This window comes from Pseudoliparis swirei, chromosome 13, assembly GCF_029220125.1.
Source record: "Pseudoliparis swirei isolate HS2019 ecotype Mariana Trench chromosome 13, NWPU_hadal_v1, whole genome shotgun sequence".
NCBI classification, from domain to species: Eukaryota; Metazoa; Chordata; class Actinopteri; order Perciformes; family Liparidae; genus Pseudoliparis; species Pseudoliparis swirei.
This window is the reverse complement of record NC_079400.1, coordinates 7,503,774-7,520,994: the sequence shown is the minus strand read 5'-3', so window position 1 is coordinate 7,520,994 and position 17,221 is coordinate 7,503,774. Positions and strand designations below refer to the sequence as shown.

The 17,221-nt window shown below is 43.8% G+C and overlaps 1 protein-coding gene across 3 annotated transcripts in view; it reads left to right on the top strand.

Moving 5' to 3' along the window:
* Positions 1-245: 245 nt before the first annotated feature.
* The window catches only part of usp54b (ubiquitin specific peptidase 54b), a 52,334-nt gene continuing 35,358 nt past the window's right edge, over positions 246-17,221 (top strand). The window contains exons 1-2 of one of the 3 annotated variants that reach the window (XM_056429635.1): positions 246-306; positions 10,001-10,558. In XM_056429635.1, coding sequence (XP_056285610.1) covers positions 10,403-10,558 — 156 coding nt within the window. In that variant the 5' untranslated portion in view covers positions 246-306; positions 10,001-10,402. Of the gene's footprint in view, positions 307-700; positions 809-10,000; positions 10,559-17,221 lie in introns of those variants that run through there. The other 2 variants (XM_056429634.1, XM_056429636.1) reach the window with 2 other exon arrangements.

The window sequence follows — 17,221 nt, the reverse complement described above, 5'->3', positions numbered from 1 at the left end:
GGCCAGCTCCGGGATGACATCATCACTGTCCTCGCACTCCTTTCGCCTCGTGCCCAGAAGACGGCGGCATCGGGCTGAGCTCACAGCCTGATCATAAGAACAATATCAAACACACACGCACACACACAAAAACCGCTACGTCACACACTCCAGCAGGAAAGCTGGAAGATGGCACGGTATCGCGAGAGCGGCGTGCCGCGACCGCAGCGCTGGATGGCGCTGGTGGGGGCTGGATGCGCCCACGGCTCGCCCTCTCTCGTTAAAGCTCACGGTAGGACTCGCGAGCGGACGGAGACAGCACCCGGGGTGAGTAACAACAACAAAACAACTCACACATACACAACCCTGCGCACTACGCACTGCATGGGCTCCATCACTGCAAGAGAAGCGCATGTGACAGGACAGAATACACCATTAGTAGGTGTGTGTGTGTGTCTGTGTGTATGGTGTGTCTCTGTGAGTGTGCGTTTGTGGGGGGTGGGCGGGGAGTCAGCGTGTCGGCCAGAAGTGATCCTCAACAGATGTGTTCTCGTGACAGTCTCAGAGGATGTCATCATCTTTCCCCATCGCCACCATCATAACTCTCATCAGCAGCGCGCACGCAGCTTTGTTGCCTCGTGCCGGGTTTCCTCAGTCAGTTGTATTATGTATCAGGTGGTCTGGGGTGGGTGATTCCCCTACGCAGCAACTCTCCCTCGTGCTGCTCTATAGCGGACAACGGCTTCCCTTCCCCTCAACTTCATCCCGGTTTCATCACCGCTCCGGTTCCGCGTGGTCCACAGTTACAGGTGTTGTTGCATCCACTCAGGTATACATGCCGCTGCTGTGCGCGTGGCTCCTGTCCCGCGTGCTGTGTGCCTGCATGTGGACTGTGTGTGCACCGTGTGGGCTGACTTGTTGATGGATGGCCGACGGACCGCAGCCTTTTGCCGAGGCGGATTCACGCTATACGCTGTTGTCGCTCCCGGGGGGCCGCTATTGATTTAACGTTGCGGTTTCGATGCGCGTGAATGATGGCTTTGCCCGCATCATCGCCAGCCCAACGTGCCGTCATATCAGCGACGGGGACACACACCTCTGCTGCCTGCCTCACGCGCTCACACACGCGATTGGGCTATACTTAACCCCCAGAAAATACCCACATCAAAAATCAGGAGTATATACTTTTGTCTACTTGTAAACATTAAATACAGAGACTCCTGAGGTCTTATTCTAATCAACCACTATAGACCCAAACCATCCAGACTGCAGTCCAGTCCTCACCCTAACACATGCTACACCAGACAGCATTTTATAATGTTATGTCCCCATAATACCACAAATACACACAAGCAGCAGCAGCACATATTCACCCTCAAAAATAAGCCGAAATGCCACCTTGACATTTAAGTTGGACTCATCGTCAACTTCAGTTTTTGGACATACAACACTCTAGATGGCAGTGAAGTTTTGCTTTGTGTACTTTGTTCTAGTTTGTAGTTTCCATTTGGTGTGTGCATTCATGTGTGTGTGTGTTTGTCTATCTGCTGCATTTATCCAGCTCAATGCCCATATGTGTCCTTTATATATTTATGTTTCCATATTTTATCAGCCATCACTGTTGGTACACTGTTCTGTCTCACAGCCTTAAGCCTTTTATACTCCATGAATAGTGGGGATGTCCTGGAGGGGAATCTCACTTTACCTTTTATCTATAAATTAGTTTGTCCATCGTCAAACTGACCACACTGCCAGAAAAACCTGGCTTCCCTCCTCTCTCTCAGAGTGATTTTACCTGTGTGTGTGTGTGTGTGTGTGTTTCCACCAGCATTATTGAAACGCTCAAACCAATCATATACTGTGATGTTGTTTTTCGCTCTGTGGACACATAGTGGACAACACAACCTCAGAGCAGAGGACCAAAACCTCAGGATTTCTTTTTAGGTTCTTTTTCTAATTTAGTTATATGTAATTGTTTCAACTTTTTGGACAATTTATGTTTTTTGGGAGTTATCGATCTGTCAAAGGAAAACCTCTACAGGATCAAACCGGTCCCCAACAAAATGAAGTGACTCTTCAATTAAACTAATAAAATCTAAGTTTTAAACAAAAACACAACAATTTAAACAAAACAAAACCAAAAAATGCTGCAAAACTATACTTTCTTTTCATCTCCTCCTCTCCATATTACCTTCCTTTTCCTCTCTTCTCCTTTGTTTTCCTCTCCTTTCTGATTTAAACTGTGAAACCCCCACACAAGCAGCATGCATCATAAATAACAATGGTTATGTAATAGCCTAAATATTAAGCAAATATTCACCCCTCTTCATATATTCTTCTAATAGGATTGGTTGTGCACATGTGCCACGGCGATAATGGGCTGCATCTAGGTTATCACGTGCGTGTGTATGTGTGTGTGTGTTTTGTGCGTGTGCGTGTGATAAACGTGTGTGTCTTCACATGAATACTTTAATGTTATAGAGTCTGAGCGTGAAAATGACCTTGAAGCAGTCTCGCTAATATGCTCATACATTAAGCAGCACGTGTGCCTAGTGTATGTTCTCTCTCACACACGCACACACACACACACACACACACACACACACACACACACACATATAAATTCCCATTAGATTTAAAGTGGAGAGAGGAGGCGAAAGAGAGGCACAGAGAGGAGGATGAACTCTGGGCCCCCCTATTGTCAACTAAGGCTATTTGAAGTTGCACATAACCCAGTTAGGGAAATCACTGTGTGTATGTGTGTGTGTGTGTGTGTGTGTGTGTGTGTGTGTGTGTGTGTGAGAGAGAGTAAGCGCACAGGCATGTGAAGTTTTTTGGAAAGGAAAGAGGCAGAGATGAATGGAGGAAGAAGTGGAGAGAGTGAATGAGAATGGAAAATAGAGGTCAGCGGAAGCGAGTGAGGGACAGAGAGCAGGAATGAAGTGAATGGGAGGGAGAGGGTAAGAGAGAGGAAAGTGCAGCCAAGGGAGAAGGCAAGAGAGAGCACATGTTTGTGAAGGAGAAGATCAAGACGACTCTATTTTTCGGGGATATATAAATACACTTCTCACCTTTTTATATTTGCTCCAGTGGGAGGAAGACAATGTGAGAGACCGGCTATTGTCCTCGGGGACAGCATCGGCTCTTTGTTCAGGTTGCATGACACCAGTGTCGCTGTCACACAGCAACACTAACCAACCGCACGGAGAGAGAGAAGCAGTGGCAGGACATTCAGTTTGGGAAACATTGGCATGGACAGCATTTTATTTCCATCCAACTCTAACACCAGTTTTTGTATTTCAAAATGTGTTTTCCCTCCAGCCGAAGGAAATAAATAGGATCATAAAATGGAGAACAAATTAGACTAATGAGCAAGATGCTAATTCTTTGTATTTCTGGAGAACATTTTGGACATGCAGGCTCTGAAAATGAAAACATAGACATATGTGACCTTTCTGGGAGGTCATATTTCAGAAGTTGGACAAAAGTATACGGACACATTCTTTTTCTCTGCTTTTGTTCTAAGCCTGTTTTTTTTTCAGGGTTCGGCCTTGAGCTCTAGTGCCAACGTTTGAACGCTACAGTGACGCATGAAATGAGTTGAGATCCAATGTTCATTCCTCAAAGTTGGCGAAAGTTCATACAAGCCACTTCAGACCGAATCTGTTCATGCAACTATAGTTCTCGCATGATACTTTAATATTTTTTCAGGTTGGGCAAGGCCCTCTTTTTGTCCCCTCTTTTTGTCCCCTCTTACTCAAAGTCAGATTCATAAAGAAACACTTTTCCCAGTTTCATATGGAAGAACTGTGACGGGCCTAAAGAGGTCTGACCTCGACCCCATCCAGCTCCTTTGAGATATGAGTCAGGCCTCCACGTCAATGCCTCACTAATCGCCTGTGGCTGAAAGTCCCTGAAGCCAGATTCCAAAACCTGGAGAGCCTGAAACCAGAAGAGTGGTGGCAACGGCAGCATGATAATGATTGTTGTTTTTGAATGATATTTTCATACAATATACAATATAATGACCCGGTGTCTACTTTCTTTGTTTGAGTGTCGACATACTTTTGGCCTTAGAGTTCATTTGAGATAAGTGGTTCCTAACCTCGGGGCTCGGGAGTCTGTCTGCTTCACAAATTGTGTGTTTTTTTGTCTCCCTGTTTTAGCTTTGCTTTTTTATTGTGGAATACCAGTTTGACCTTTTCAGGTCTCTCCCAGCTATCAAAGTAAAACTCCTCACAACTCCTATGCAACACGTGGCAAGGGGTTGTAATTAAACACCGCTTTGCTTTAAAGGGTCAAAAGTGTTGGTACTCAATATTCTATATTTATTTTTGATAAATGTTAGTATGAGTGAGGATAACATCCGTTGATGAGGAGGAGATGTTTAGAAATCTGTTTTATATATATATATATATATATATATCAAGCATCCTACTCACAGGAGGAATAAGATAACCTCACATTTACATAATCATTTTTCACCAAAACATTCTTTCAAAGGGAAATAAGGGTGGGCGAGTGAGAGTAAACAGCATGACAAATAAGCAATGGCGAGAACAATGTAAAAAAAAGAAGCTTGATGTCTTATGTGACGCCACTTCTCTCGAAGGTTGATTTGATCAAAGAGCAGCGGGGAATCGAACGGGCGCCGAGTCCCCCTTTAGATCCTGTCCTTCACTCAACTCCTGCAAACGTCTGAAGTTCTGCACGCCGCTCGATGAGCTCAGAGAGAAGTGGAGATAGAAAGAAAGAGAGAAGGCAGAGGTGAAGAGGAACAAGTACAAGGGACAGGGGTAAAAGCTGAGGCAGAGAAAGAGGCCGGCGTAAGCGTGTACGAGCGGTGGTGGTGAGAGCGGTGGTGACAGTATAATGGATCCATGAAAACGTCGGTCTGGCCTCAAGACTCCCCGCTGTGCCCTCGCTTGCTCTTATCAATCCACAAGCAATCACATGCTGTCATACTGACACATCCACCTCCACACAAGCGGAGAAAGACAGTTCGAACATCCCTCGACTCAACCTGAAACCCACCTTACAACCTCGGCGACTCCTGGTCATCAACTTGATATGAGTGGGATGAAACATGTCTCCGCTCATCACATGTTTATTCGGTCTCTGCTTGCATGTTCCTGCGATTTGTTGAAGGAATGTTATCGTGAGTGAAGCGATCGGGCAAGAAAGAAACTCTCAAGGGAAAATAGGGTACCTTTTTTTAATTTCTAAAAGCACAAGGTTGACATTATGTGATATATTTTTATAGAAAAACAACCAAATTAATCATGTCTCTGCCCCCCCCCCCCCCCCCTCTCTCTCCCCGTCATTCTCTCTCTCTATACATCCCCACGATGTTTGTGCACCCGTCCCGTTGATTACTACTGGAGACATAAATCATTAAAAAGGGGTCACAAATAAATAGGTAAATAAAAAAAGGTCAAGTCTTTTCCGAAATCTTCTGCGTGCTCTCGTTGCTAACGTTGCTCAAACATGAGTAAATATTGCTTTTTTCCGGGCACTATTTTCAGCGGGGGATTGATCCACATTTCCCCTCTCTGGGGAGTATTTACAGCAGCAGGCTGGTGCATGTGGGGTAAAAATAAACTACCTGCCACTGAGTTCATCAGAATGAGGGAACATACCACCCAGTGCAACGCTGTGTCTCATTGATTGCTTTTAATAGTTTTTGGCTCACAATGGAGCTCTTTGGTACCACTGGGATTTCACCCCTACTCGTTATATTTTAGCGCCTGCGGGCAGAAGCTTTAAAAACCATAATGACCTTCTTTTTCAATGCAGCTTTTTGCGCACTTGACGCAGGTGGGTCAAAGTTTTAAAACGGTGGAGGTTAAAGTGAAACGAGGTTAACGTTGGCGGCAGTTGAGTTTAGGACACAAAACATCCGTTTAACAAAAAATGAATCATGGTTCGTCCTAAAACAAGTACGCTTGTGAGGTCACTTGAGCGTGACTCAGTGACATAATGGCAACAGTAAAAATCCTTGAACTTTTGTTTTTTGCTGAGTGAAAGTCATGTGATGGTTTGAACCGTAGACCACCCCTCCACGCAGCGCTGGGAGGACTTTCTCGCTCTTAATAGTCGTGTTGGAAGGATTACATTGGAGTTGACCGTGCCTTGTGCATTGTATCCTTTACTTTGTCACCTTTGCGGTCTTTCTGACGCTGCGTTTTGTGGTGTCATTGCACCGAATGGCATTTCATTGCCTGGCACTTCTTGTATTTTCCTACTTCATGTTATGTATGTAAATGAAGTGGACAGAGTATTAGAAACGGCCGCCAACATAATACATTCTACAGCAGCGACATCACAAAGTGCAGACTCAAAATGTGTCAACTGGCTATCATTCAACTGGTTTTACATCACACGTATTTTTCTGGTCACTCTGCATTAAGGACTGCATCATTACATAATATAGTTATACAGTGCATCTCTTAATTCAGTCTGACCTGCTTGGCAAATTCACAAACCTGTTTAATAAAGTTCTGTGGGTCCCTGCTGTTGAAGGGTACGGTCGAGGTGAAAGGGTTGGCTCATCAAAATACACAAAAAAACATTTTTTTTTTCCTGTCTATATGCAATTAATGTTGTTTTATGTTTTCTTTGCTCATGTTTGAGAGATCTCTGTTGGATGTTTCTTCCTCCATCCCAATACAGAGTGACCGGGACATTGTTGTAGAGAGACACACTTATATGTGTGAAATGACAAATGTTAATTTTTCAATGCTGTGTCACCACAAAGACAATTCAATTCCCCTTAATTGTATTGAGGTGGCGGCAGAAATCTTGGAAATGGATTCTCAACACTCAAGCTAATTTTAAAAAAAAGTCAAATTTCACTGTGCCAAACCTTTTAAATTAAACCTCAATGTGGTCCTAATTCAACACCTGACCGTAAATCCACTTGAATGACACACAACTTCACTTTGGGAGCATTTCCCCCTGTGCAAAGGTGCTTTCATTAAGGTCGGGAAGCTTCACAGACGACACACACACATGCTTTAACACGTCTGTGTCTGGTTTTGCAGGCCGCGTCCTCACCTCCACATCACACATGGAAAATGTCTTTATGTAGTCGCCGACTGGGCGGCCCGACAAGTCCTGGTTTCTGTATGCCTGCCAGCGCAACGTCAGGGAGTTTGATTGACTTGTGCCTTGACTCACTTTGGCTTCCAGGAACTCTCCTCCATCAATACACATCATCATCACGAGCCAGCCATGTGTGTCTCAGTGTGTGTGTGTGTGGCTGTGTGCGTGTGAGTCTGTGTGCTTTCTCAACCAGTGCAGCACAGTGTGCCTCTCAGTGAAATCACATGGTTCGGCTTTTCCCCCGCGTGCCTGCTGCTTGGCCTATTTCCATGGTAACTAGCCGAAGATGTGGGGACACACACATGCACACACACGGGCCACAAACAGCGCAGTGCTTGCCAGAGCAATCTCGCTTGTGTGTGGCTGCAGGGTGCAGTCAGAGAGAGGATGTGTGATCACACACTCCACACCGGCTCAGCGGGAGATACACACACGCGCACACACACACACACGCACACACACACTTGCACAAAAGCGTACATGCGTACACAACACTGTATGCTGAGACAGAAGCTCAGGATGCTGTGCTATGGAGAAAAGATGGCACACAGGGGAATGCTAGTGAAATCCCTTCATAAATCCTCTGGCAATTTAGATTTGTTTGTTTGTGGATGAATGTATCGAATGTAAATGTATGTGTTCTTTCACTGAATAGATATGATAGATGGATAGAAAGAAAGATGCGTTTGATAATTTGTCAGGATGCAGTGCGACGATGTGACATTGCAATGTTGCATAATGTTCCCTTCCATATTCGCTCTGATGCATTTCACTTGCACGACTTGTCACAACATCACCCCTACCTCTGTCCCACCCCCTCATCGCCCCACTACGCCACCTCAATCCCATGTGGCCATCTCCATAGCGACAGCCCACGCTGCTCGCCGCAGCATCCCTGCGCCCTCTGGCCTTTAGCCAAAGGGGTGCCGTGGCAACCAGGCGAGGGAGCAATGCCAAAAGTGGGGAAGCTATCGGGGAAATAGGAGGGAGGGGGGAAGAGGGGTGGGGGGGGGGGGGCACTGCGGATCTGTTAAACTGCCCAGTGGTATTATGCAACTTCATGGACACAAACACACACTTACTGTAGCAGGACAAACACACACAAACTGACTATTTTTTCTGCCTCACACACACATTCAGAAGCTGTGGATAGCGATGCTGGAACCAGTATAAGCTCCAGATAATGTCCCTAAATCCCGATTATGAAATGCCATCACAGATTTCTCCAAGCGGCCCCTGTGTCATATCCCTGATGCAGTGCTTCACTGTTCAACGTGGTGATTTTCATGACTCATGGTGCGTACGATTTCTGGCCACTAGGGGGCAGAAGAACATCAAAACAAGCTGACAAACACACAGCCAAGTCTTTAGCTTTAATAACGGCAACGACTACGGTGTTAGCAAACAGTTTCCTCCTTAACCATCATACAGGGAGCAACATTAGCATTCCTGTAGTGTTGTTTCTACAGAACTGAAGTCCATTATTCACTTTCCTTGTTGCTCTGTTTTGGTCCCAACCAACCTCTGAGAAATAAAGCTGCTTGTTTAACGTTAGCTGTAAAATGTCTCCAAGAGCGAGTCGCTTGCTGTGCCTGCCTGCTTTTTATTGATGAGTAGCGTCTATACAGAGGGTTTATTGAAACAAATTAAAGTAATTAGCTAAAATGGCTAAAAGGCCTTTGCGATTTTGTCACACTGCTTATTGGAATTATTGATTAACGCAGGTTTAATGTTGATTTAATCCAAGAATCCAATATAAAGGCAATGTAAAGAATATTAGCAATATCTATGTTAACCAACCACATTTTTTAGGCTAGGCTAACTAAGCTAAGCTAACACGATGGAGCTGAACTCGACTTTCACAAGTTAAAAGTATAGTTATCAGGGCTCTCAAGTTTTGAAGACAGGCAAGAGTGACATTTCCATCAGCCCCCCCCCCCCCCCCCCGCAGAACGAAATTTTCGGATATCAGTCAGTCGCGCGCAATTCCAGGATGCTTTATTTTCATTGGTTGCTGGATTAAATCTTACCCACAGATACAGGGTTTTTTCTGATTGGCTATTGTGTAGTGTGGCAGTGGGGTGTGTTTAAGCTCGGCTGCAGAGTGGGTGGAGCGGGGGTGTGGTTCAGGGAAAGGTGTCTGATTGTCATCAGCTGGACTGATTGGTAATCAGATGGGTAATCAGTCCAGCTGATGACGATCGGTGTTTGTGTATCTGAGTCTGTCTCCATAAAGGAGCTGGACAGAAGGAAGATCGGGAGTCATGAGCAGAGACGCAGTCGGCGGTCAGAGCGCTCAAATAAAGCACGTTACCAACGTTCTCTCTGGTTGCGCATTCCTTGGTGCTTAGGGGGGGGGAAACCTACCGGTGACGGCCACGAACCTGTCACATGTAGCCCATTTCTTTTTTCTGATTGGCTGATAAGTGGCTCCTCACGGCAGAACTCCAGGGGAGCGCTTGATTCCTCCACGGTGAGGGCAGCGCGGCCAGCTCATGTTGGCGCGCTGCGGCACATTAAAACATTAAATAACCGAGAGGTTTTTTCAGCGTGAGAAATACGATGTGTGGCGGGAGTGCGTGACTTAAGACCGAAATGCGTGAGTCTCACGCTCAATGCGTGACACTTGAGAGCCCTGAGTTATAGACATTCTTTGGCCATGTAAGTAATTTGAAATCGTCATCAAAAGCGATGAGATAAGCTGAGCAGCAGATGTTACAACTTCAAACCTGGAGAGGGTGTCCAGTATTGTTTTTTTCAGTTTTTACCAGTATGTTTATAACACTGATTGGACTATCTAGACACAATAGGTTATATTATGCAGTATTTACAGTAATGAAAAAAACATGTTTTTGTGTGTGTGTTTCCTGTTGTTTTGTGTGAGAAGTACTAGCATGTTGGTCTTTGTGTCTTACAGGCAAAGTGAAGGAAGAGAGCGTTGACGGGGTCCCCACATGGGAGCAGAAGTGCTGCCTCATCAACATTTATCTGCCAGGATCTGGACTCTTTGGACAAACTCTCATGTCTCTCAAAGCCAACCGCTGGCTCCAGAAAGTGGACAGATTTTGAAATAGAAACACGGCTGGAGAGAGGAGGGTTGTATGGGTGCCACATCCACATCCAGCACACACCGCATCTCCTCGACATACAGCCGCCGCCACCCTCCCCTTCCTCAACTTCCTACCTTCATTTCCTCGTCTGCCGTTTTTCTCTTATTCTCCCTCGTTCTCTCTCATGGGAGTGACATAGAGGCCTTCGCTTGGTCTGCTGCCCCGCCCCTTCCCCACCGCGCCGTGGAAACGGTGGCGTCCAGGTAGTGATGTCGTGGAAGAGGAACTACTTTGCGTCGGGTGGCGGAGCAGTAGGCGGGGTTCAGGGGCTGGTGACCCCGAGAACCATGACCTCTATCGCACCCAGCAAAGGCCTGAGCAACGAGCCGGGACAGAACAGCTGCTTCCTCAACAGCGCTCTGCAGGTCAGTCGGATAAATACACACAATGCACAAGTGTTAGGGGTGTAACATGTTTTTCATGGAGTATTTTGTGACCATGTAGTGCTGTTGACTGGCCTCAACCCAACCAATTATCAAAATAAGTGTTGCACTCTGGTCCAAAGGCATGCGTTATTAAGAGTTTGGCCAATCCTACACAGGTCCAACCATGATAATATATCATGACCCCCCTAATATATATAACTACTCTAAACCTTTTGAAAAAGTTTAACTGCACTAAAACTATAGCAAACACTCTGAAAACGAACTAAAACAATAGTTTACAAAGAAGAAACCTGAGTGTTTTTTTTATTTTTTATTTTTAAATTAAATATGATGACTTCATTTGATTTGATGTCGCTTTAACTTGCCCAATTACCTTCCAGCCCCTAAAACTGGACAGATGGGGTGAAACCTAACATATTGATTATCTGATGAACATGTGAATACTTCAATATTAAACCAGAAAATCTCTATTTTAATGTTGTAGTCAGTGTTTCCTTGTAAATCTGTAGTGGCACTTCACAATGCACCGTTCTATGCAAATTATGCATACAACTGCAGAGAGCTATGCAACATTTCAGTGCTCTGCCAGAATGTTTGTGCTTTATAGTGACAGCAATAATGTGTCCTATAAAATGGCATTAATCACATCAGCTGTGTCCTCGATGCTCTTCACACTTGCAAAATAAGAAGATTAAAAAAGTTGTTATTTCCTCTTCTCAATGTAGATTTTTTTACGCAGTAAATTGAGATTTAGGCCTTACAGGGAGAGATCAGGGGCCATATTAACGGGCTGTGTGCGTGTGTTGGTAGGTTTGGGCAGCGCTGCCAGTCTGGCTTCAGTGTGGACATCCAGTCAGTGTGTGGAGATGCTTACACTGCGCTGCTACTGCTGCATCTCCCCCCCCCCTTCTCTCTCTCTCTCTGTCTTCGCACACACACAACTCTCTTCCTGAACACGCGCGCGCACACACACACACACACACACACACACACACACACACACACACATAAATGTGTCTTGACTACTTGCTTGAAACAGAGAGAGAGAAAGAGGCAGGGGTAAGCTGAAGAGGGAGGAGGTTGATGGGGCAGAAGCTTAGAGAGAGCAGAGGGATAGACTTGAAGAAGAAAAGTTCCTGGAAGACGAGAAGAGAAGAGGAGAAGGATGACGAGTATGCAGTCTGAAAAAATTGAGGAGAAGACGAAAGGAGATACTGTCGCGAAAAAGAGTGGAACTCAAGAGTCTGATAAGGTAGGGGGGGAAAAAAAAGTATTTGTGGTGAAAGAGTTGAGACATGGTGAAGGACATCAGGTTTATTTCTGTGAGGAAATGCCTCAATAAAGGCAAGCAGAGCTTCAATGGGCAGAGAAGTGGGCCATTTCAAGGACAAGCAAAAGTGCGCACAGAGAGGGGAGAGGATGTTGAACAGGACACAGATGAGTGAGGATGAACTGTTAAAGTACTGAGATACTCGGAGGCTGTTTTCATGGTGTATTTCTATGTGTGTGTGTGTGTGTGTGTGTGTGTGCGCGTGTGTTCACGTTTGCTCACGTTATCTTAATCGATGTAAGTGAGAGAGCGGGAGTGAAGACTAAGGGGTCAAAGTTGAGGTTCAGCACAGACTCCATTAGCACTTCAGCTCCAACTCATTTACTCATTAATCAATTCAAAATTGCTCTCAATGAATGTGCTGCTGTTTGCTCCCCATTGCACTCATCGATAGTTAGGGAAATACTCTTTGCTGCCCTGTGGACTCCAAGGGTCCCTTTGGGCAAGGCACATATTAAGCCCCCGCTGCTGCAGTGGAGCTGCAGGGCAGCAGCAGCAGCAGCAGCAGCAGCAGCAGCAGCAGCAGCAGCAGCAGCAGCGGCGGTGGTGGTGGTGGTGGTTGTTTCGGGATGCATGTGTGAAATTCAATGAGAGGAATGTGGAAGGAAGGTGCTGTGAGGTAAAGAGTATGAACACGCTCAGCAACTTTTCTCTGTGTAAACACGATGTGCAAATAAAATAGCTAAAGGAGGTAAAGGCTTTGATGAAGCAGAGAAACGTGGGCTCACTCATCTGGCAGAGTGTGTGTAATGTGTGTGTGTGTTTGTGTGTGTGATGTTATTGATGAAAGATTAGCAAAAATTCCTCGTTCATCAATGTTTAAATATATATATATATATATACAGATAAATATGTATATATTTATAATATATACACTACCGTTCAAAAGTTTGGGGTCACTTAGAAATGTCTTTATTTTCAAAGAAAAGCACTGTTTTTTCAATAAAGATAACATTAAATTAATCAAAAATACACACTATACATTGTTAATGTGGTAAATTAATATTCAAGGTGGAAGTGTCTGGTTTCTAATGAAATATCTCCATAGGTGTATAGAGGCCCTTTTACAGCAACTATCACTCCAGTGTTCTAATGGTACATTGTGTTTGCTAATCGCCTTAGAAGACTAATGTCTGATTAGAAAACCCTTGTGTAATTATGCTAGCACAGCTGAAAACAGTTATGCTGGTGATATAAGCTATAACTGGCCTTCTTTTGAGCTTGAAGTTTGTAGAACAAAATTAATACTTCAAATATTAATCATTATTTCTAACCTTGTCAATGTCTTGACTATATGTTCTATGAAATGTTCAATTCATTTGATAAATAAAAGTGTGAGTTTTCATGGAAGACACGAAATTGTCTGGGTGACCCCAAACTTTTGAACGGTAGTGTATATGTATAGATAGGTTTTTCATCGTCTCGGTTGGACTGACTTGGGCGCAGGTTCCTCGTCTGCTTCACACAAAAAGCTGCCGTCCCTCGCAGTGATGAAAACCATCGAGAAATAAGTAAACGTCTTAATTAATTGACAAAGCAAAAGAGACCCAACTGTACATTCATGATGAAACATTTAGTATCACAGGAACTACAATGAAACGAAGAATAAGTTCTCATGATTTGAGCTAACAGACTAATCACTCAGGCGTGATGAAGAAATGTTATACTTAAATTATCTTAATACTTAACATTTTAATAAAGCTCTGATAAGGTGAAAAGAGAATGACAGTAACAATCTTGAAAACAACCAACTTTTTTTATTAACTTTAACTTGAAGGAATACCTCATAAAACAAAGTTCGGTCAATTAATTACGATATAAATGATCAATTATCGGGTCAAGTATTCCTTAAAAGTGCTTTGTTGCCTGAACCCAACCAACCACGCTCGCCGTCCACCCCAACCGTCCTTCAGCCTGCTTCATTAAACATTCCCTTTGAGTATAATCCAGTCAGCGATTACGTTGACATCACAGTGTAATCAGGAAAACTATTGAGTCATTTAGAAACCTAACTTGAAGGAGACTGGATGGCACTGCAGCGGGAGGAATGACACTCAAACACTGATTGACATTTTCGAGCCAAATACCTTATTTAAATATTTCTGCTGACGGTGTTCCCACATTAGAGGATAAAGGACAATGTTCTGCTTATTGAACTCTTCTGTTTGGCCCCCCAATGAGTTCAAACAGCAGTGCAGGATTTAGTAAGCATGTATTAAAAGGATAATATCTAATTTATAATTTATACTCAGCGGTTGACGAAGATGAGCGGGTTCAAAGGTCGGTGTGAGGACAATTGACCTATTTGAATGTTATTATAAAGTGTGTTTCCTCCTATGAAGAGCCAACATCTCTGCTGCGAAAACAACCCACTGGCTGGCAGACAGATGACTGAGGTCAAAAGTGCAGCAAAATCAGGTACCTGATTGTCGCCATGGCAGCGGGTATCATGTGATGCACGAAATGCACAGGAAAAGAAAGGTAATGGGAGACTGGAACAGGAGGACGAGGTCGTGGAGGGCAGGAATCAAGCAACGCAGCCAGAACACAGCAGAACGATACCGTCATTGTGTCAACTGGAAACAAGAATGTGTCTTTTTGTGGTTGTATTTGTGCACGGATACCATTTCTGCAACATTAGCGATTACAAATAATAGATGCCATTTTAATAAGGCTTCATAAGTGTTTTTTAAGTCATAAATAATTGCATTCTTTATGTGCAACAACTTATTTATTTATGCGTTCAGTATTAAGACGTTCATTAAAATACATGTTAAATATAGATGTTTATCAGGAAGAACAAAATCCATTTATTAACAGAAATTATTTGCTTTTGCAACTTCAGACCACGAGAAAAAAAGCTACTAATTACAACTTCAAACCTCTTTATAATTGATCCATTTTGGAACAAACATGTCACACATGTTAGTGAATCTTTACTTATTCAGGGAGTGTTAAAATTCCTAAAAATATACAAACAACACACACTAACTTCAAAATACTGTGCATTATTACTCTGCAATATCTTAAAGAAGAACTTCAAAGGGAGACTTGGTCACTATTGTAAGATAAATTAACTCATTCCTTCTTTTGCAAATGAAAAGTGTAATTTATAAACAATAAATCGCACCCTTTCAATGCACAGAGTCTACTGTGTGTCGACTTGTGCATTGTACCGTGTCGTGTGTGTCACCGTGATTTACTTTAAACTCAACAAAGGATGTTAAAGTCAGTTTTACAGCAAACACTGAGTAGCTACTTTAAACAGGTGCCTCTGTCCGGGGTGACGAACACGTTTTATTTCCTGTTGGATGTTTCAAAATAAAATCCTAAAAGAAACCCTGTAACGCTTTTAACGCAGAGCCGTAGGAACATCTGTTGGCATTAGCATATTTTAATACAGCTCTGATACGGTGAAAAGAGAATGACGGTAAAAATCTGATAATATATCCAATTAGCTGGATTTCCTGTCGAGGAAATGTCTCATCACTTGTGTCTAGATGGGCAATTTGAATCTTGCAAGAATAAAAGAATATTTTTAGATGTGATTTATCCAACTTTTTCCAGTATAGTCGTAGTGAGATTTAAAATACCTCGATCCAAAGCAAAAATAATGAATAGCAGACTTGAGATAATTACTTAATGTTAAGGCATTAAATTACTATAGCACAGACATGCAGCATATGAAATGGGTTTTGTTTCTCTTGTCCATCTTAAGGATTGTAACTTTAAATATCTTTCCTTAGCTTAGATATTACGGCCTTAAAAGTGAAGCCAGATATTAGATCAGAGATTTCAGCTCTAGTATTTTAACCCGCAATCTTTTTGACTACATTGAGACACCCAAGACCACCAAAGCCAAAAGCCAATCAAATACGGGCATTTCTGCCTCCGGCCTCATTGGTTATTTGTCTGTGACTCCAATTACAGCTAAAAACACGAGTTGAAGGGGTTCATTTCTATTCCGCGCATGTTTCCATCACTTTGTGTGTTTGTTAGTTTTACCGTAGTTTCTTTTCTCTGAGATGCTTCTGCAGATAAACAGAGAGAAGTCAAAAAGGGGGCGGGAGGGGAAACCAAATGACACAAATGTAGGAAGAGAAGCAGAGATAAGAGGAATGTAAGAGGCAAAGCAAGACGGAGAGATAGATACTGATGAAAAGAGATGGGCACGGACAGGAGTGTGCCCTCCTTGTGGCTGCTGCAGTGCTGTGCAGGGAGGCGATTCATCACGACCAAATAAACTACAGAGAGAGTGGGGGGGGGGGGGGGGGGGGCAGAGAGAGATGTGTCAGCATGCGGTCTGTCATCCTACACCCCCTTTTCCTCCACCTATCACTCTCTCCTTAACACACACACAGACTCTTGTGTGCGTGTGAGTCCTGTGTGTGTGTGTGTGTGTGTGTATGCTGCAGTCGAAGCCTGAGGGACAGTGTGGTGTCAAGATTATCTTTCAGGATGCTGAAAGAATGCACTCAGAGCTCTTTCCTCTAACTGTCCACGAGAGAGAGAGAGAGAGAGAGAGAGAGAGAGAGAGAGAGAGAGAGAGAGAGGGAGAGAGAGAAGGACACAAGGAGACCTGCAGACCATTTTCTACTAGTCCATGTGTTCTTCCTCGTTTCTTTTGCTTTCTGTCCGTCTGTCCCACCGAAGCTCTCCGCTCGACTCTTTTGTTGCTGGAAGTATACAAAGTAGAAAACGCACTCGGTGGGAGCTGCTGGGAAAACGGATTAGCTGAATATGGCTGAAAGCCACACAGAGCTGCAGACTTGAGTTTTAAATCTCTGCAACCCATCTCGCATTTCAGGGAGTCATTTGATTCAATGTGAGCTTCACACATTTCGCTTAGTTTAACGCTGCATGGAGGTTTATTTTCAACCCTAAATCTACACATGCGAGTGACTGTCCGGAGCATTCAAAGTCAGACTAAACATCAGAATAAAGGCATGAATAAACATCAGTTTATGAGTCCAGGATCACGGCATCATTTCTCACTCATGCAAAAGAAACCAATCAAGATCTAAAAGCAGCTTCGTGAGATCAGGGGTTCACAAACCTTTTTTTGAACCACGTCAAAAATAGCTTTTCCCTTCAAATCTTTCCATCACTCGATCCATCCAACATGTTGCGTTACTACGGCAACCGGCAGCCTTGAGCTGTTCAAGTGTAGCTAAATAAAGTACATATTAGAACCATATTATAAAATGAAAGGAATGAACTCATCTTGTGGCGCCCTTGGCCTGTGTTTAAGGCACCCCACGGTGGCGTGACACCCATTTTAGCAACCACTGATCTAGATACAGACAGATCGA